A 21,841-nucleotide genomic window follows, 5' to 3' on the forward strand; every position below is an offset into this window, starting at 1 on the left:
ATTGTACTATGATGAACTTCCCAGTTCCATTTTGTTCCCGGCACCACATAAATCCTGTCATTGGGCAAGGCCCACGCCATTCAAGCCTAACAGCTTACATTCAGGAATGAAATTAATTATCTTATTCTACCACTTTCAAACCTAATTCATTCTGCATATTCAAAATACTCCAGCATCTCTTGCACTGGCAGGTGCACCCAACCTGAATGGGAAGCGTTTTGTACAAAATCTCTCTTTTCAAACTCTCTTTCAAATTTCTGAGAATCGAAAAGAAGTTACACTCCAATGAGCTGGTAATCCTTAACAAAAAAACTACAAATGGTTTGTCTTGCTTTTCTGTTGCTAAATGACTAGCTGTCATATAAGAAAACTAGCTCCACCATTAGCACCCTTGTGCGCAATTTTCGAATCGCTAGACGTGAAAATTCACATTCAGTACTGGAGCAACAGAATCACAAATTAAAGTTCATAGGACAATTACTACCAATTTGCCTAGATTTCTTGTTTATTCTCCACTACAGAACTTCACTCCACTGGCTGTCAAGACTCCGGACACTTCTGGACAAGCCATCACTTACCTTAGGTGAAAACAGTTAACTTGATTAAAAAGTCTTAACAGATAAATCCCAACTGTTAATTTCACAGATAAAAGAACAAAGAAATACTTTCTAGTCCTTTGTCTATCCTTACGTTCAAGCCAAATGTGATTGTAATTCTGTGTTAAAGGAAATTCCCTGACTTTTAATGTCAGTGCTTGCCCGCCCTTCTCCAGAGCAAGGCAGAGGCAGGAGAGGAGTTTCCAATGAAAGGCACAAGAAGAAATACCTCGGTCTTCCTTTGGAGCTTTGCAACGATGAAAAAGTTCAACCTTAAGATGATACCTCGATGCATAGCTTCCCCAGTTTCTGGTTTAGGATTCGCCTTACCAGGATATTTCTAACAACAGAGGCAAATCATCTGATGGGTAGCAAGGGAAGTTCAAAAGTGAATCTTCTAGGGACAAAATTGCAATCAGCTTTCCCATTCTCTCAATCTGCACAAGAGAGCACCTCCCACTCCTATCATGAGCCTGAAAAGTACCACGAGTTGTCCGATTCACAAGGTTTTCACTTGACAATAAAAGGGCACTGTTTAGCAATTATAATTCCATATTTATCAGAAAGCCCTGAAAAACACATCTCCATTTTTAAAGCCAAGTTTGCAGAAGACAAGGGCCGCCACAGCACGGCAGCTCTCCTGCAGCTGCGCTCGCCAGCCGACGTCCCAGCCCATCCCGACGCCCGATCAGACCCACGGGCTCCCTGAACGACAGAAGACAGCAAGGATGCTGCTCCTGCACTTAAAGGATTTGCAATGCTAAACACATCACAAGTGAGCTTTTTTTTTTTTTTTAAAGAAGAAATCACCTGGGTAATGCAGAACCAAACCCAGGATTTACCTAATCTCTGCAAGATACAGATCTTGCCTCTGAGAACGAAGCACACTATTCGCTCCCTGCCATTTTGTAAGGCAAAGCAGTAATCCTCCTGCACTGCAGACACTATGCTATTTGCACGCTTGTCTTACAAACCTAGAACAAAAATCACACGCAATTCCTTTTCATGCTTCAACTGCGCTGGGAAAAGGGGATGCATTTACCCTGAGGTGCAAACTGAATGTTTAATTCGTACACCACAATCATCATGAGGAAAATTAAACCTTTTTACCAGCATCACATGTAACCATGGTGACAGGAGCCGATTGTCAAGTTTTGTTTAAGGAGGCCAGTGCACTCAGAAGGTTCTGGCACTTCAAAGCCTGCTCTGAAACTGCCTGAGCACGATGTACTACGGCCACTGCCAAACTTCTCTTCGGCAGGTAACAAGACATGGTCTCGTGAAACCACCGCCGGCCAGGTTGCTTTTTCTGCACAGTAGTGACACTTCTAATTTTAAATAGACTTGTATGCTAGACAGGCAGACTTATTACACCTTGATAGGTACTCAGCTAAAATACATAAAAAACAACATGGAAAAATTGGAGAAGCTAGTATCAGTCACAGGGAAGGAAGGATAAACAGGTAATTGAAGTTCTTCTCTGAAACAGTACCTTATATCCTATGAAAGTACTATGTAACTATAGCAGAAAAGGAAATTTTTTTACAAGACAGAATAAGGTTCTGGGAAAGTTTCAAACATAAATGCTTGAAAAAGGGATATTTAAAGATATCAGAAGGAGCTGGGGGAGCAGGGGGAAGAGAATGAATTACCTAAAAAATGGGAACCTCCCCAAGCCTCTTTAGCTGAGATGCTTTTTTCTGTAAGCACCTAAACTGAAATGCAAGCTTGCTTTTCCATTCTTATTTCAGACACATTGCTAGAATCAGCGGGAAGGTTCAAGGGGATTTAACTTTTGTATGTCACACAACTGAATTGATGAAATATGTATTTTATGTAACAGCTTTTATATTATATGCAAAAAAAAGAAAAAGAATAACAACAAATCAATGATACTTACTCCTGTACTGACAAGAGACAGCATAATTCTTTCATTTAAGGCTAATGTTTCTCCTTGCTTCATCTTGATTCTCTTCTTATCTAAACATTTCATTGCATACCTGAAAATATTAACCGTTCAGAAAAAGCACCAGAAAAAATGTCCTCCTATACTCAGTATTATTCACTAGCAGTTATGCCATGCATATTTAGAGCATCCTGTAAGCAAGCTCTTTAAAGACTTAAAGCCGGTACGTAAAACATCAGTACATGACTAAACAAGAAAACCTCCAAAATCTCACAGAATTAAAACATTTTCAGCAGAAGTCTCCTAACACAGAAACGTGCTTTAACAAACAATTCTGTGTCCAACCAGCCACAGTGATATAGGAATTACATATCATACATTCATTTTTTAATGCCTACAAGCAAGGATTTGCAGTATGAATTCAATAACAGAGACTCTATTGCGGTTGCATTTAATTCTAACAGTTCCAACTCTACCAGGAAAGTAATATCTTGAACACATGGCTGAGGTTTGTTGTTTTTTTTTTTTCAAAGTCTTCTTTCTACTCAAAAAAGGTCAGATATACACAAGAAAGTTTTTTTAATCTTCTACCATCTGTATTACACAAACTAATAAAATTTTGCTCAAAAAAGAACGTTACCCTAACAACCATCAAACAAGTGCAGGATATAATATAGTCTGGGTAATTTTTCAAGACGTTAGGTAAGCCCACTACTAGACAACAGCTGAGAAGGACACGTGTATTCCGCTGTAGAAGATTTCTAGACATGGGCAACTATGGATTTTTAGGTCACTGGTTTTAAAATATGCTCAGGAAAACACTATGTTACAGCACTGCATCAATGCTAATCAACTGCCTACACTGCGACAGCTCTGTACAGAAACAGGGCCTCGTATCACCTTCGCTTTGCACTCCCTAAAAAAGCCACGTCATTCCTTGCCATGCATGTGTGGTGAGTGGGGGAAGAGGGAGCGTGAACATACTGGCATTTTAAGTTTCCAAAACAAGGGATATATTCACAGCACGTGCTCTTGCCGAGGAGTCTGTAAAGGATGGCTAGAAATAACATTCTACACGCTAGCCTTTATTTACGCTTTGACATCTCTGATCAAAGTGAATGGCTGGGGCCGTTGAAGAAGGCTGATCGAAATCAAGCACCTCCTTCTTGTATTGAGGTGCGTGCTCAAAAAGCACTGCTATCCCTCCCCCTTTGGACTGCTTTCTGCATTGTACTTCTGGCCCCTATTTAGAAGTCCTTGAAGGAGGTGATGTGAAAGAAGCCTCAGGTGTATCTTTGTGGGTTAGTGAAACACCGATGGCATTTACCTTAGAGGGGTGGCTTCCCAAGCTCCTTGCAGGCAGTAAGTGCAGCAGAGGCAGCCATCTAGAGTGGACGGGATCTGGATTAGGGATGGGTAAACAGGTTTGGATTAAGAAAGAACTAAACCAAACCTCTACCCAGAAACTGAACCTAATCTAAAGTTTTGCTTCAAATTTGAAAAAGGTTGGTTTTCCCACATTTGACTTCCCTTTACTCTATTTATAGCTGATAAAACCTGTCCTTTGCTTCACTTGCTAGTCCCAAGGTTTATCCATCTCCTGCCAGAGCAAAACTCAGACATGAAAATGACTGGGAATCTGAGAACTACCTCTTCAGGGTGGATGCCTACTTAGTGTGGCTCAAGCTAAATAAAATGTTTATTTTTGTACATGGACAAATTAACAAACTGTACATGGACCAAAAAGTACCAAAGCAAGAATAAAGACACTATTGTTAGTAACAGTATTAATATAAATACTTGAAGTCACTGCAAAAATACTGAGCGTGATAGCAACATTAAGACGTCTTCCACTTGTTAATAACTCAGAAGTTTATTATTATCAAGGATGCGAAGCACACACAACTGCCAGCGAAGCCAGCTGTAACCGCAAAGACGGCACTTCAAACATGCCATGCTTACTTAGAAGAGAAATGTTTAAGGATGGTCCCTGGACTAAAACCGTTTGTTAATAGCTCAGAAGTTTATTATTATCAAGGATGTGAAGCACACACAACTGCCAGTGAAGCCAGCTGTAACCGCAAAGACTTGGCACTTCAAACATGCCATGCTTACTTAGAAGAGAAATGTTTAAGGATGGTCCCTGGACTAAAACCGTTAGGAGAAAAGCAAGATGAAAGGGGCAGGGTAGGGTGTAAATAAATAAATAGATAGATATTGAGAACAATTTGTTAAATCAATGCCCAGACGTTCGAAACAGAACATAATGGGACAATTACACCTAGAAATTGAAATCTGATGATCAGGAGAAGCATGTGAATGGTAAGACCAGAAAAAAAAAAAAAAAAAACAAAACACAACCACAAAACCACACAGGGTTGATCCTGGAGTTCCCACCGAGAGCACTGTCAAACTGTTCAACACTGGACCTATATTCTTTCAAATGTAAGCAAGGATCACTGCTTTTGCCAGTGAAACGTGCTCATCAGGGCAGAAAGGTGTGCAATTACACAAATCTGGAATATCACATTCAAAATCTGCCCAGGCCCAACCCTACAGATTGAACAGCACTGAGGTCATATTCCCATGTCATCCTCCAACCCCTACGTCAGCACCAGCTACGTGATGCGCTCTGCTGCGAGAAGTGCAACCTTCAGCAGACGAGAGGTAACGCCTCACACAGTCACTGCAGTTTCCACAAGAATATTGTTCTGCACTGTCAGGCTCCGATCCAGGAAATCATTTAAGCACATACTTAATTTTAAACGCATGTGCCGTTTCCATTAATTTTGACAAGAGCATTTAAATGAAGGATGCACCTAAGAGCTCTGCTAGACTGAAGCCCCACTCCACGGCATGTTAACAGGATCCAATATCAAACTAAGCTTAAAGATGATCCAGAAATCAGAATCTCTTGGGATAAAATTTAATTACAAAGAACTATACGGTAACGTGACGCTGCTTTCCAGTGATTTTGTAAGAAATGACTGGATGGATTTCCTTACTAGTTCAGAGTTTACAATTACCTCTAAAATAAAATGTGTATATACTCACATTTTTCCAGTGTCTGCTTTTCTGCAACCATATACTTCACCAAATCCCCCTCTTCCTATTATTCTATGTACACTAAAATCATTCATGGTCAGCTGTAAATGCAAAAAACAAACAAAACAAAACCAAACCAGACTTCATTTTTCAGCATTAAAAAAAAAACTTACTGTAAAAGCATCTAAATAATCTATTACCATGTTAAGAGACTTTACTGTAATTCATACAGCACTTATTGTTTTGGAAAAGGGAGCTCCTTACTGTTTGTATTTTAAGGGACTTGCAGGTACTAGAGTCTGAAGCACAAGCAAGAGGATGAGACTGCAGAGAGGAGGGCTCTTTTTATAGACAAAGTTGTGACAGAGCAGCGCAGAGGGACCAAAGCAGAGGCCGAGGTAAGGGGTGCTGGGGACAACCTCAGAATCATAGTGGGGGGGAAAAAGGAAAAAAAAAAAAAAAAAAAAAAAGACGGTGTCTGGGGCTGTTAAAGAGCAGCAATTCTGGCAGTTCAGTTCCTTTCAGCTATTATAAAAATCAAAAAGCTATTAACTCAAGAGAGGGCGAAGGGACGTCCAAAAAGGAATCATTAGGACTGTATGTCTAAGAATAGAAGAGCAGATCAGTAACATTTGCTGTACTCCTTAACAAGGCCTTTTCAGACACAGTATTCAAAACTGAACATTTTCTTTCCCATATCAGCCTTTGTCAAGATAAATATACTTCCAAGTACTTACATGAATATTTAGTTCCACGTTTTTCCATTGACAAAATCTAGTAAATTTGTCACTGTAGAAAAAAAGTTTAAAAGTCGACTGAGACTACTGTGTGAAGTATTACAGGAAATGTCAAGACTCTGGTATTTAAAATAAAGTTTGCGCTAGGGTGTGTTATGATATTTAGTAAATGATAGCCTTCCTTTCAAACAACTGTAATCCTACCCCCACCAAGAAAAACAATTCCTAGGCAGTACACACTTATATTTTACATTCTTCTAAGAGAAAGATAGCAGATAACCTTATCCCTGTAATTTTAAGTGCTCAGTATGTCCTCACATCTCTTTCAGATGGTTTTTAATTTTTTAAAAACAACTAAGTTTGGAACTAATAAACACTTAAATTACATAAAGATAATCGTAAGAAAACAGAGGCAGCTCAATTTATGTTAATGAACCTCTGTATACTCCAAGGAACATTTTAAACTCATTTGATCCTAAAATAGGAAAAATAGCAATAATATCACAAGCTGTTGCCAGAAAAAAAAAAGTTTCTTATTTCTACATAAACAATGAAGTATTTCAGAGTAAGAAATAATAGTTCTATGGAGGTATTTTTACAATTATTTCAGTTTGACTGCAGAACACCACTGTACCATTTGATACAGTGCATTAGGCACTGGTGTCATCAGACGAGAGCCACGCTGCACAGAGCCTGCACGCGAGAGCACTTCCACTGAGGTTAAGAGGGCTGCTCAGCTGAACGTGGGCTATGCCTTGTAATCCTTACCAGACCTTCTCTGCTTAATTGCAAAGTGTCCAGATACAAACCAAGATGACTGGGTCTTTCAGTCAGGCACAAGAGATGGTTACTCAGGAGAATGTCCCACAAGAACATAGTTCTGCATTTTTAAAACCTTTGAGATCAAACCACAATCTATTATTACTGCTACACAGAGCAACAGAAAAATCTATCATCTTTACAAGTTTTCCACTCTCATATCCTGATTTTAATGGTGATATACAACAAAGCTAGTCATTTGCAGAAGCTTGCTGATAACACACTATTAATTAAATGAACTTCATTAATCATTTTTAGCCTTATTTTACAGCAATACTTAAAGGACCTGGCTTCCTGCTACATGAGGTAGAAAGTTTGGATAATATGTCATGTTCATACCTTTCCATAAATTTTTGAAATATTTTTCCTCGGAGACTATCACAAATTTCTTCTATATATGGCTAAAAAGGGTTAAGAAACACGATTAGTATTTAAGCATACAATTAACTGCTTATGCACTACTACCCATTACATCTAACTCACGTTGGCCCTACACGACTACAGCATTTACTCTGTTCTCTTTGAGAAAGGCTCAATGAAACATTTAAGCTTCATTTAGCTTTTGGAATCTCAGCAGGTGCCCTGAAGTCAAACATAAAATATTTTCATATTTCAAACCTTAAACATTTGCCTTCAGGGAGGGCTGTAGAAAACTTGTGTGAAGCACCTGTCTATGGCCAAGAAGTTTGGCAAAACAATTACAGTACCGTTCTTTTCTCAAATATATTTAAACAGAATAAATGGTCACTCCCGTGGAGGCTGTACTTCCCAGAGCTGCTCTCTCGCCTCATCTTTTTGGTGCTTCTCTCCTCTCTGTCCTTACTAAGAATCCATCACCTTAAATTCACAAGTGACTTTTTCTAGAGAAATACTTTCCTTTGATGTGTGACGGCACGCAGCAATCTCAAATCCCAACCCAATTAGCAGTGAGATATATTACTCAAGCAATGTCATTCTCAGTTTGTCAGTTCACCTAATTGCAACATTAAAACCAGTTCACTGAGCAGTAAGAAAAATCAGGCAGGGGCAATCTTCACATTTGTGCAATATATAAAAATACCTAAGATTTACATCAAAGACATTTAAGCTTACAAACGCTCCTGTGATTTATTAGGTTCATTATGTGCAAAACCAGACTGCTTTAATGGACCTAGCTATAAAAGTTACCATATATCTGAATTTCTTGTCTTGTATCAATGTCTATTAGAGCTGTAACAATACAAGAAATATTTCACTTCTAACTTCTTTATTTTCTAAAGTAAATAACAACAAAAAATATGTATAATTTGGCAGATGAAACAGGGTACCATTTATTTTTACATTCAAATGGAGGATATGCAAATCCTATACTTTCTTTAAACAATTAAGAATTTCAGAAAGTTTAAAAAATGCACCACAATTTTAATGGTGCAGAAACTCCTGTCTGGATAGGTAACTTTTGATTGGATTTTATCTTGGGAAGAGACAGAAAAACATGTGAGATGGTACAAACACTTAATTCCACACCATCATCAACTAGGAATTAACATATCTTAAAATTAAAGAAAAAGGAAAAACGTTTTCAAAGATTTCACATTACTGAAAGGCAATTTCTCCATTATGCGGTTTGGTTTATCCTGACACAATGGGTATCTTCCTGGTGCAAAGTGATTTACCCGAAATCATTTAATGGCTTAGAATTACATAAATTTAAAACCTATTCTGTTCATATACCAAGGTATCACTTGCTTTCATAAATGTGCTTAAAAATATTTTAGATAAGAACAGTAATCTGTACTTTTTTTTGACTTAGAGAAGCATTCTAATATCACTATTGCAGCTAAGAATATGTATCAGTACCATTTATTCTGTCTCCTAAAATAATATGTACAAAGTCACTTACTGTCAAATAAGTGCAGAAAACTTGAACATTCAGACTGTCTTAACCTCACCTGAAAAAGGCTGGCTGGCACTTGTTTCTTGGCTAAATGTGTTTGTACATGATCTACAGCTTGTTTTGAGAAAGGCTTTTGAAAAAGAAAAAGAAAGATTTCAAACAGTTGGAAGTGTAAGAAGTTTCATTTAAGGTCTACAGCACTTTTAACCATATGAAAAATACGCATACCTCAGAATGAATGCAATACAGCTTCCCCTCAGTATATTATTGTGAAACATGCAGAACGATACAGTAAAACTATTATTCTAAAGCGAGAAGGCGGGAGAGGGGAAGATGAGGAGGAGAAAGGTGAAGACAAAAGGGTTTGATGATGCTCCTTTAACAAATTCATGAAAAATCCCTTATACAGGGACAGCTCCCGAGACAGAAGTAGACACGGACTTTTTACCAGCACAGCGCCAATAATGCATGCTTAACAAAAAAGCTGCTTAAACCCTTCATCCAAAGAACCATACCACTAGGGTAAAACACACTTCCAGTTCTTCTCTAAAATAAGAGCAACTGTTAAGTACAGATCAGTGGGCCAAAACTTCAGCTGGAGGAAACGTGTGTTTGCACTGACTTTAACAAAGCTGCATCTGTCACAACGTGGCCCCACGCCTTTAATCTACCATACTGAAGCTAAAAGTGTATTGTCTCTAGTACAGTATGAAAGACTGCTTTATGACCAAAAATATAATCAAAAAAACCCCCAACAATCTTTGCGTGATCAGTTTTAAACAAAATCTTAACCTTTATTCCGGGCTTTCAGAGACACCAAAGTTCAATATCCAAATTGTCCCGCAGAGCCCCTGGCAGCTTGCATTGCTTTGAGTTTTTTGGGGAGGCCTGGTTAACGTATGTGTATGTGTACAAGTACATATACACAGACAGACTGCACTCATCATATTTTAAAATAGAGATTTAGAGAAATATAAAACAGATATATCTCCAAATATTTCCTTTGTGTACCACCAAGTTTAATAAAAATGGGCACACACCACTCATCTTTACACCTCATTACTGGGAGGGGAAAAAAGAAAAAAAGCACGCTGGATTCAGCCAAACCCAGTCCCACAGTCTTTAAACAGAAATCCACAGCACTACAAGTATTTGTAGTCATAATTCTTTCAGCAATAGTCTTAATTGTTCTCTGAATGAAAGAGCAGTTATTTTGAATTATCACTGCTGTCAAGCTACTCAAGTAAGGCAAAGAGCAGTGTGAAATGCGGACGATACACACGTGTGAACAGGACAGGAGCTCCTTCATTATGTACGTGTCGTAAATCTGCCGACTTCGGGTCAGTCGCTCATCCTCAGAATCCAGTTTCTCATATTCTTTTATCTGCAATACAAGAGAGAAGGATCCATCAAGACCAGCACACTTCTAATGATTTTTTCACTTATTTGGTGAAAACAAGACTTTGGCTAAAGTTTTATTTTACTTTTTTATTAATTAACACTTGAAGAAAAACCACCTCCAAAAACGTAGTTACAGTTGACCTTAGATTTCCCTTCTATCTTAGAACTCTTATGCAAGGAAACTGATTTGCTTAAAATTGCTCCAAAGCTTTGTTTTCTAAGATTTGAAAAGGACTGAGCTAAAGCACCATGTTCTCCTCCATCTACCATTTACCATAGTATGACCCTGCGCAGGGGAAGTCCAAAGCGAACCGGGTGAGAGGACCGGACCGTGCAAGGAGAGTGAGACGAGCAAACATGCACAGCGACGTTCTTCTGAAGGTTTTCTTGGAGACCATTGACCTTGCTCCTCTAACCCTCAAGAGCATTGACCCCTTCCTCAGATTATTTCACACGCTGCTCTGGACTATCCACGGCACACCAAAACATGCCCTTTTCCAAGCTCCCTGGGCTAGCAGAAGAGCTGTAATATTATGCAGGCAGCACAAGCATGGCCCAGCCACAGCCCTGGGCTGCCGGCACAGCGCCCGAGCATCCTGCTCCAGGGCCGTTACAGCACAGTAAGTACAGATGTCCAAGTAAGAATATAAAGCACAGTTCAAACTGCTCACGTAGTTCAGAGACATGTTGAATTTGAATGCTAAAGGTGGCTAGAAAGACAGTTTCACAAAACAGATCCAAGTTTCTTCAGGTGTGATATAGGAGGTCAGTGTGTTCCTGGTGAAACAGCAGCAATCCCATACGGATACTTTACAGAACAAAACCTGATAACCAGTTCCAGAAGAAAAACCTCACTGAGTCCAAGGGTCCTTTGGATAGTATCTATGGAAAGAATTCTTCCAGGACTGACAGAATGTAAAAAAACCATACAAGATCTTCAGGGAAAAGACTCAGCTCTGACTGCTGGACCTTCCAGCATGAGCCTGTGAGGTCCCAGGATCCGAATAAACGTACGTATGCAGACTTGCTCTGGACCCTTCCACCAGCTCAAGAAATCCTAAGCAGAGTAAGGCCCAGCTGGATTTCATTCAGTGCCTGTTTGAGGAGGAACAGGCCATACCAGAGCTGTCTGTACTTCCAGCCTACAGCATAAACCCTGCACAAATGATGTGCCGGAGCATCTCCTGCCGCAGCCGGGAGAACAGACTGGCCGGGGACACAAGGCACCGACTCCAGGGACGCAAAGCAGGGCTCTGCCGTCCCTGCCAGCCACGCTTTCATAGCAAGAACAGCACCAAGGATAACAGAAAGCATATTGTTGAGGACTTGCAAAAGTAAAGAATTTTAAAAAAAAAATAATCTGTTTTGCCTCTATTTCACAATATACTTCTTTTTTTGCCCTCATTCAGAGGCAGCTCCTTTTACAGGATGAGCTGTACTTCACAGCCCTTGAACAGGTCTCCACGTGACAAACTCAGACCAATCTATTTTTGAAGGTGGAACACTGTAATTAAACTCGGTATTTTTCTAGCTGTAGTCCTCTTGTTTGCTGACTACGATAAGGCACCAGTTCCACCACAATTTGCCATCTGTGACTACTTCCCCCTTGGTAACATTTTATCATTAAAACGATTCACAACATCTTTGCCGAAGAAACATTTTTTTAATTAATGCAACGCCACAAAATAGAAGTACAGGAAAAAGTCTGATGTATATCATATCGTCTTACTTGAATGCAACTGCCTGCCCTTCAACATTTGTTTTGTTAAACCACCTAACCCCGCACCCAAAGCAGAGGGGTCTCTTGCAATAGACCCCGTCCCTAGCCAGGCTGGCATCAGGTCAGCATCTCTCCCACCTTACAGTGGGTTTTTTAACCAAAGTCCCTTTGTTTTGTAAAGGTTTGGAGAAAAGGTGACAGCAGGGGACGAAAGTCCCCATTGGTGACATATTCTCAGGCAGCTCCGCTTGCTTCCCCCCGACGCCGGGAGAACGCCCCCCCAACCACGCCGCCCGATGCCTCTCATCACACAAGTGATTAGCTGAGACACCTCTACTATGATCACATTTAACATCCACGCCTGACATACTCACAAGCCAATTTTATGTGTTTATTCAACAGAACGTTACTGTACCATGCCAAAAAAATACAGCAGTAGGCAGAGCTAAGAGTGTCACCATTTATAAACGTAACCTGTCCCTGCCAGCGGGACTTTCCACGGTATTGCTCCTGACCCAGAGATAACCAACTATCTCATCATGTATTTCAACGCTTTCCTGGCAAACTTCAGCTCACCTCAAGAAAAGCGTCTGATAAAGTATCTTTTCAAAAACTGAAATCAGAATGCACTAGTTTTCAAGCACCTAGAAGTTCCCTTTTTTTTTTTTTTTTTGAAACCGATCTGGATGAATCACTCATCCAGTTAAACGCTTGATCGTGACTTAAGCTGCAGTAATATGAAATCCCTGGGGTACAGAGCCCTTCTACCTCAAGCGGTTTTAATGTAGCAATGTACTCAAACCATTCTACATGTAATAAAGGCAGTAAGTAAATCAAATACATATATAAAAAAAGAAAAGCTTCTGAATCCGGTATGTCACAGAAGAAAACACAATGAACCTCTCTTTAAATATCTTTAATGGGATTTTTCGAAAAGTACATGACAAAGCATTTAAAGCCTTTTTAGGCAACACCTTGCTAATAACCTAAAAATACAATTTCAAATTGTTTCAGAGATAAAGAGGTAGCTAAAAATATCTGGCTAAACAATCTGTTACAACATGCCTTTTTGATTACTTATGACAGTGATATCTTCAGCATATAAAAAGATGGAAACGATAGAAAAACATTCTGCTTTATTGACAGCGAGTATCTAATTTGCGTGGGGGAACTGCATATTGCTGAAGATTTATCTCCAAACTGATAACCAGCTCAGCCTATTCTGTGCTGTTAGCCCGCTAGCAAGAAAAATTTTAAATCATCAGCTTAAGAGTAATCCAGACAAAAGGTTATCTCAGGCAGCATTTCTAATTAATACGGAGCAGTACAGGCTGCCTTTTAAAAGCACGTGTGCATGTTTTAACTGAAACCAGCACCTATGATAGGATTAACTACAGTTTTATATTTAGAGTGTCACAAATATACCGAGGAATGACTGGAGCGATCAGACTCAGCAAGTTTCCGAAGCGGTCCTTGCAGAAGCCCCGCCGGGGCCCTGGCAGCACAGGAGGGCTGCGGGAGGACACGATGCGCTCTGCCCACGCTCTGCAGGTTTATGAATCCTTCGGGATGGCATGCCTGCCTCGGGCACGCCGTCGGGTAGTTTCTTCACTGATTATCTCGTGACAATGGCATACAACTGACTGTAGCGATCTAAAGCCACCTCTTGTCCCACTCTCCGGAGGATCCTCTTACCCCTCTGCAGCGCTTGACAGGGCTTTTCTGCAACCCTGCCACAGCGACTCCCAAAAAATCTCAGAAGCTAGCACCAACCTCAGCTCTCCTTAGGTCCCTCCTGCAATGCCACATACAGTCGTACTCTGTTCTCTTTTCTACAGATAAAAGGATGTTGGAGAAAGGCACGAAGCATTTGAGAGCGCAATCCTAACATCGGTAACTTTGCACCTCCTTTTCTACAAGCCCAGGCAGCTGCTCAAAATCAGCTACAGACAACAGGGCATCGTCCTCTGTCTGGGTGGGTGCTCCAGAGAAAGAGGTGCCTGGGACTGAAGGTGCAGTGTTTGGGAATCTTGTTGAAGCATGGAGGGCACGGGGAAAGTTTTAAGGAGCAAGATGAGGGATGCAGAGGACCAGTGACACCGATTCCTCCGGTGGGTGACACGGAGCCGAGCCAGAAGCCGGCGGTGATGCCCAGAGCACCAGCTGCCAGCCGTGCCAGGGACAAACAGGCAAACTGCGTCACGGAACCACACTCGATTTTCTGCTCTTGCTCTTTGGGACAGATTAAGATAAATTTGCTGATTTCAGGCTTTCTGCCCTTAAGGAAAACCTTCACTATGTGCAATAGATACAAATCCATGTCCACATCAGCTTTAACAACAAAAAGCACTGGTTTTGCTTTTCAGGTCTTTTTGAAAGAAGGAATCCACTGTTGTAATTCGACTGAGAGCTGGCAAACGTTATTTACTTGAACTTCATTCCTGTTCTGTAGCAGAACTAAGATTCATCATCATCTTCACAAGTGAAGATCAAAAGCTTATCCCATTTCTCAAGAACATACCTGGCTTAACTTCAGGTATCATAGATATTTAATAAGTAGAGACTGAGATTAACCTAATTTGAACTCATTTCTTATCAATATTTCAAATGAAGCACAGTCAAACAGTGTACCTTACGACAGAAAACGTTAATAAACTTAAAGATCTTTTAATCTCTATTAGTATTCTTCCCCTTTGCATCATTCTCTCAGTATTTTCCAAGTTATCTTTTGACACACGAATGTGGTGAATGAACATTTGACTAAGTGGCTGCTCAGGGAACATTCTTCCATTGTTTTGTTTTCAACATATTATGCATTAAAAGTAAACATACTTAACTCTTGAAGGACAAAAGCTGCTTTTGAAATGCTTTGTTAGCTTATGTTTAATAAAAAGACATAGTTTCAGTATATGCAAATGAAAGCACTGTTAGAAGTTGAGCTAAGTAGATTTTTCCTATTCAATTTCCTAAATTTTAAGTATTTGCCCAGTAAGAGGGTAAAACCAATAATCTACACTACTCTCTCAAAACATGCTTTAAGAGCACTGTACCAAATTAGCAACTTGATTAAACAGTTACATTGCTATTTTTAAAAGTCTCTTGGACTTGTTTAACATGATAGTTTTGTCCCTTTAAGGCGCAATCATTACTATATAAAATATTGTCTCCTATGAATCAACTATTTCACTACAAAGTTGCAATGACTCAGAAGAACATGCACCCTTGCACGCCTCTCCTTCCCTCTGAGGATCCCCTGCCCGAGGACTCGAGGGACAGCCTTCCTCAGCCTCACTCCCCCGCACAGTCCCAAAACTCCAGCAACAGCCGCTTACCTCTTCGTAAAACTTCAGTTGAGGGACAGCTTCATCAATCTCATTCATGCAATAGTCTTTAAAAAGCAAAAAACCTGGAAAGAAAAAAAGTTTAAAGAAAAAATTTCAGAAAAAATGTATCATTACTACAATAACTTGTAAAAAGGGATACAAAAACCACCCGGGTAACATCATGGATTGTCTATACCTGTGTAAGTACCCCTGATTGTCAAGGCTCAGCAATATGGATTATCAAGCAGCTCTACAGCATTCTGAACAGAAAAGGATCATTAACCTCACCCACCTCCCATAAGTATATTAAGCATATTCCAATTTCTACCTGCTGAGAATTTTATGAGATGTTTACATAATGCACCAAAATATCCCGTTCCTCTTCACGGATCAGATTCTGTTTCTTTTACCAGTATAAAACTAGATACTATTTGCATGTTTTGGGTTGTTTTTTTTTTTTGAAACAGATTTACCTACATTTTATTGATAAAAAGCAACCTCTTCTCCATTCCGATTTTAGAATACCTGGTTGATGTTACCTCTAATAGGTTTTATAGCACAATAAATTACATCAGGGTCTTTATAGTTCCTTCGCAAGTAATTTAAAGCATGACCTCTGCAGCCTGCTGATGAGTATTTTCCATTATACGCATTTTAATGCACCGTTACAAGCTCCATCTCATGGCAGAACTGGCTTTACATGCACCCGAGCTGGTACCTGCTACCCTTTTACTTTACATTGTTTGGCTTATCTGCAAGCCCCTTAGAGCTGTAAACCAACGTGCTTTCAGTTCGCTGCAGCAGGCAATACCTTTCCTTATTTAGTCTTACTGCGTACTTACTGAAATCACACCCAACTTTTGGAGGTAAGACCAGAGAAATGTAAACTCAAAGAACAAAGGGAGCAAGAGGAGGCAGAGCAGCTAACCCGAGGGATGGTATGGGCTGGGAACTGCTCCATCTCGCTCCCCTGCTCGACTCCTCTCCCAACAGGGCAGCACATCACTATATAAAATGCCCTTTTTCAACTTAAAAAATATATATATACACACACACACGAGACCTAATTTTTTTTTAATTCTAATGTCATTACAATTTGAACTTACAGCAAAATTATACTACCAAAAAAAGCTGCACATCACTGAATGCTTGACTAAGGAATAACACGACCACCTACATCATCTCATGTTTTTCAGCATGTACCACCTTTAAAAAAAATGCTAAACCCACTTCATGTGCCACCTAGTCATTTCATTGTAGTATGTACAGGAGAGCATTTAACTCAGCTATGAACATCATGTCCTTTCAACTCATTATCATTCATTTTATCAAAGACCTAAATCAGAAAAAAACCCGTCGCAGCTAACAATGCAACGCTAATCAGGCAAACAAAAGCTTTAATTTATGTATAATGAAAACATTTATCAGCTTCTTGGTAGCCCCTCTAGCTGTATCTGGATCCCAAGTTAAATATCCTCTTGGAAAAGCTTATTTTCCTGGGGTCCCCTGGATTTATTTGGTCACAGTCAGAATACCAGAAAAGGGATTATGACCAGACAACTCCTATACTTCACTTGACTCATTTAGCTGATTAGGATGGTATTTTCAAGATGATACAAACTGAGCTTTGTTCTCTAAATAAGGGCAGAAATCTAATTAAGAGATTCTCTTATGAGATTCTCCAAACTTCCTAATTATTCTCAGCAAAAAGCATAATTCTTGAAATATTTTATAAATAAATATGCTTTTTTGAAAACCAATCCATCAACCCACCCCAAGTTTTCTACTCCTTAAAAGCAATTTGCAGTTAGAGTGGTGTTTTTTTTTCTTTCTCTTTTTTTGTAAGGGTTTCTCTTAGTTCCTATTTTACTGGAAATACTCTTAATAAAGTGTTTTTCTTTATCGCAGAGGAGACAGGAGCGAAGCATGGGAGCAGCACCTGGGATCCCCGCAGAAGGAGCTCCCCGTCAGCCACCGAACCCAGAGTCCCCCCCGTCACAGGAGGGGACACCAGTGGTCTCTCCAAGCAGGCACCAGTCACACACTGGTCCCACTGCTGCCAAATCCCCCCCCAAAATCACTCATCTCCAGAGACCACACCGCCGGCGAGCACCCCTCTTCTTGCAATCCCCTGCCTGAGCAGTAAACGTGGCACCAACCCGGTTTCGAGAACAAAACCTGGCACCTATGGAACTGAACCTAACGCGTTATTTTACACATGACCGAAACAGCAGAGGAAAATAATGCTGAATTGACTGAACTTTTATTTGGACAATGAACCAAAGAAGATTAGAGTCATGTAATTACGAGACCAAAGAGTGGCACAAACAGCAATGAATGCAGCGAAAGAAAAATCCCTGGCGTTGTCCCAGCTACTGGCTGTTGACCAAAAAAACCCACAAACAACAACAAAAAAAAACCAAACCAAAACCCACCCACAAAGACAACTGTGGGAGGAGTGTGAAAATATACCAACACAAATCTTCAACAATGCCATGCCAAACATTTTAGCCCTGTTTCATATTTTCCAAACTTGTAAATTTAATTATTGCAGAGAAAGAAAAGGTTCACAAGAGCAGAGAACAAGGAACAATGGCAGGCTTATGCTGCCCGCGTTAGACGGCCCGCTTCTCACCAAGTCTCTTTTTGAAACTGCATTGCTATGCAAAAAACTAGAGACATCCACAACAAGTCAGAAACTTTTACAGACAATTAATATAGTCGTAAGTTACCGCCATATGAATTAATACTGAGAAAATTCCGTTTGTCAGGTTCCAGTGAAGATGAGCAGATGACAGCAGCATTTTAAAGTGTACAATAAAAAAAAGGAACTATTAAAAAATACTGCAGTAAAATAAACTCTAGCACGAAACATCTCTTCTCCACGAAGCTACCAACGTTGTAATTGTTCCCTAGCAGGACACCCGAGACACCTGCAAGCCTGTTGCAGACCACACAGCAGGGTGGTTCTCCCAGCTCCGCAGCACCCTGAAGAGCAGCAGGGCGGTGGGAGACGGGGCGTCCCCTTGGCCTCCCCGGCACGGGGCTGATCCCGCTCCTTGCCCCGGGCACAGCCCTGTTTCTTACAGCAGGAGGTCACACGGAAATCCTCTCGTAGCCAGAAAAATGGTTAAGACCTTTTTTTATTGTTATTTTTACAAGTTGCAAGGGAGCGGGGAGGGAACCAAACGCCACTGAAAAGGTCAGTGGCATCCAAGAAGGATATTATTCTAACACTTGGGGAGGGTTTAACACATAAATTCAAGCATCAGGTTTCATCAACTATTCACCATTGCCTTTTTAGCACAAAAAGCAAACACATTCCTTGTAAGAAATGCTGTTTGATACCTGTTAGGTTGACATAAAAATAGATATTTCAGGTTTCCTTTGAAGAACCTATGGACTGGGAGCATTTATGTATGTATATTAAGATATACTGTATACATACACGCAGCTTATATGCTTGTTAAAAAAAAACTGGACTTCACATGGACCAACTTCCCTTGACAGAAAGGTTTCTAGCATTATTTTTTAAAAGATATGTTCTAACCAAACCTTAAAAAGGATTATGTACCTTAAGCTTTCCAAGCAATGGTTTAGCAAGCTAGACACATGCACTGCTCTGCAAATAAGTACCAGGTTATTTCATCCTGCAAGTTCTCCATGTGACTGTTAGTACAGATCCACACCTTACAACCGGAACCTACATATTTTGAACACCTTCAGGAATACATTTCTAAGGACCACGTGATGGTGCCTGCACCCGCCACTGAAATACTGTCTGGTGGCTTCAGCACTGGAAAAATAACTCTAGAACTGCCAAGTGGATAGTCAGCTACAGAATCTTTTTAATTAATTGATAACCTCATGATTAATGAGATTTTTTTTTTTTCAGTTGTCACATGATAACAGGGGGAAAGGGTGTCAACTCAGGCATTTTCTCTGTCAAAATGACAGTAACATCAGACAGCAAAATGCAGGCACCAAAATCCATCCCTCCTTGCCCTGCCTGGACAGAGAGTTGCAATTCTGCCCAGTTCAAGGTCGGCTGGTGCATCCCATGGCTGCTCTGGGAAGCGGCCGGAGGAGGCAAATCGCTGCCACGGTGCCAGGAAGATGGGATGTCTGCAGGAAAACTTTCCAGGGATGATTGATCAGAGGCTGACGGTTAGGGTCAAGGAATGAAGCAGGATCTGGGGACCGCGAGAGACTCTTGCAGAGCCTGGAGGACAGAGATGTTAAGGAAAAAGTCTTTGGGGAAGCCCAGAAACAAAACCAGACTGCGAAGCGATGAGAGCAGTTTTTAGCAACTTATAATTTCTTCACTAAAGATTTACAACGGAGGAAAACAGAATCTGAATCTCTGCTACCCAAGCCAAGAGTATTGCTCAAAAGGATCTAAAACTCCTAAGTATTAAGAACCATTCCAAAGATTTTGTGGGTAAATTCTTCATTTAAGAAGTCCTATTCCCTGATTTTTATCTTTTTTTGAACGACTGACCTTAAACCATTAGCTCTTCTACAGCACAAACGCAAATGCAAACATACTATTCCTCCCTCGTCTTGCATTTGCAGCTTGTCTGACCGTGCCATCCACGACCCCAGGTATCAGCGCACTTGAAACCCATCCACTGTCCTGAATTCAAACAAATACAATTACAGCTTAACGTTCTCCATACTGGAAGCGATTCTGTTTCCACTTCCCATAGTATCAACAGATTCTGCACTTCCACTGCAGCATAAAGGAAATCTCCTCTTTCACTGATGTTCTTAGATTGAGTGAAAAATTATTAGCCAGAAACTGTAGCTCTCAGATAATAGCAAAACTAATTGACAGATGCAGCATTGAATAAGTGACAGTAGTTTTAAGAAGTTCAAGGAGAACTGACGAGAAGCACAATAAGCACCGTTAACTACACACAGAAAAATAAGACCAAGAACAGAAAGCAGGAATTAAAAAAATGATACCATTAAGTAACAGATAAAAGGAACCAGCAATTATTTATGAAATAAAGATGCTGACAGATCTTGCTTTAAAGATTTCTTCTTCTATGCTATATAATTTCTGCAACAACCAGATCACTAGTTGTTAAGGCAAAAGAAAAATATTTTTTAAAAGCTTTTTCTAGTAACACCAAAGTGATGGATGGTATCAATAACACATACATGCAAGACAGCACCTAGCTCCAAGGTTCTTCTTTCCCAGTCTCCGGACAATAAATTTTTCCCATTATCTTTTTACGGACAATCCTGTACAGCTAAGTTTGCCAAAGGCCATTAATCGCCCTACCTCTAATTACCAATACAAACTGTCTTTCAAGGAGGGATAAAGATGACTCTCAAGGTTGGCAGCTCAGTCTTCACTGGTACGGATGGGGAGATGTAGAGAGGAGCTGAGCAACAGGGCACTCGGGCGAGAAAGCCTTCACCCGCTCCAGTAATCGGGTCATTCCCAGAGCTCATCCCCAACCGGACAAGGTCCGTTTCACAAGCTTGGAGGGGATATGAAGGGTAATTAAGTTAACCCATCTCTTTTAAAAAAGAACATAATTTTTTCTTCAATATTTATTTCAAATAATTATGTTTTTCTGAAATATTGAGTCTTAAGTCAATGGCAAGCCCCCACCCCACCCCTGAATTAATAAGGCCTGCTTTTGATTTCCTGAATCCGGTATTTCTTAGGGCCAGGCTTGGGCAGAGAGCAGAAATGCAGCTGGTGAGCAGCCTACACACTTCTGCCCAACCATGTTTCAAGCCGATCATGAGTTATACTACTCCATGGCCCCCAAGTAAGCCTTCCCCACCACTGCTCACTTCCCCGCGAGGTTTCCATGCTGCCTACACCACCCTTCTCCCGTCAAATGGCCGGTGGGTAACCGTGGCTACATGCCCGTGCCCCACGAGCCTGCAGTTCTTCCCAGACCATCCCAGCTAGCACGTTCATCCATTTAACACACTCATCGGTGAAATGTTGAGTTCACACCTCTGCAGTTGCCTTGGTTCGATTCAAGGCCAGCGCTTCTTAGCAGCCACCCTTGGCTCTGTAGCGAGACCAATGCCCCTGGGCTGTATACACCCTGGCACAAGCGAGGCTCCACCTGAGGTCCCCCCCTCCCAAAGTGACCTCCCAGCACAGGATTGCACAGCTCTGTTGAGACCAACAGAACTCTACACTGTTTTGCCAAGACACAGCGTATTTAAAAGCCACTTGCTTGTTAGCAGAGCCTTTTTTAAAAAAGAAATAAAACCTGCAATGTAGAACCCTTCCCTTACAGTTTTAATGAAGAAACGTTGCCCTTTCCACTCGCAGGAATTAAAACCGCCTTCTCCTTTTACAACTACTTGTAATTTCCCTGCCCTACTAGCGCTATTAAAACAGGACGCCTTGCCCCAGCAGCGGGTTCGGCAGCCAGCCGGG

The 21,841-nt window shown here is 40.7% G+C and overlaps 1 protein-coding gene across 1 annotated transcript in view; it reads right to left on the reverse strand.

Moving 5' to 3' along the window:
* LOC104161504 (beta-adrenergic receptor kinase 2) overlaps nucleotides 1-21,841 on the reverse strand; it is a 65,536-nt gene that overhangs the window by 20,616 nt on the left and 23,079 nt on the right. Inside the window, exons 3-9 of the mRNA XM_009699972.1 lie at nucleotides 15,433-15,506; nucleotides 10,262-10,363; nucleotides 9,035-9,109; nucleotides 7,443-7,504; nucleotides 6,285-6,336; nucleotides 5,557-5,648; nucleotides 2,497-2,596 (exon numbers count right to left, since the gene is read on the reverse strand). Of these exons, the coding sequence (XP_009698274.1) occupies nucleotides 2,497-2,596; nucleotides 5,557-5,648; nucleotides 6,285-6,336; nucleotides 7,443-7,504; nucleotides 9,035-9,109; nucleotides 10,262-10,363; nucleotides 15,433-15,506 (557 nt within the window). The remainder of the gene's footprint in view (nucleotides 1-2,496; nucleotides 2,597-5,556; nucleotides 5,649-6,284; nucleotides 6,337-7,442; nucleotides 7,505-9,034; nucleotides 9,110-10,261; nucleotides 10,364-15,432; nucleotides 15,507-21,841) is intronic.

The sequence above is a fragment of the Cariama cristata genome, unplaced genomic scaffold (genome assembly GCF_000690535.1).
Source record: "Cariama cristata isolate BGI_N322 unplaced genomic scaffold, ASM69053v1 scaffold12365, whole genome shotgun sequence".
NCBI lineage: Eukaryota > Metazoa > Chordata > Aves > Cariamiformes > Cariamidae > Cariama > Cariama cristata.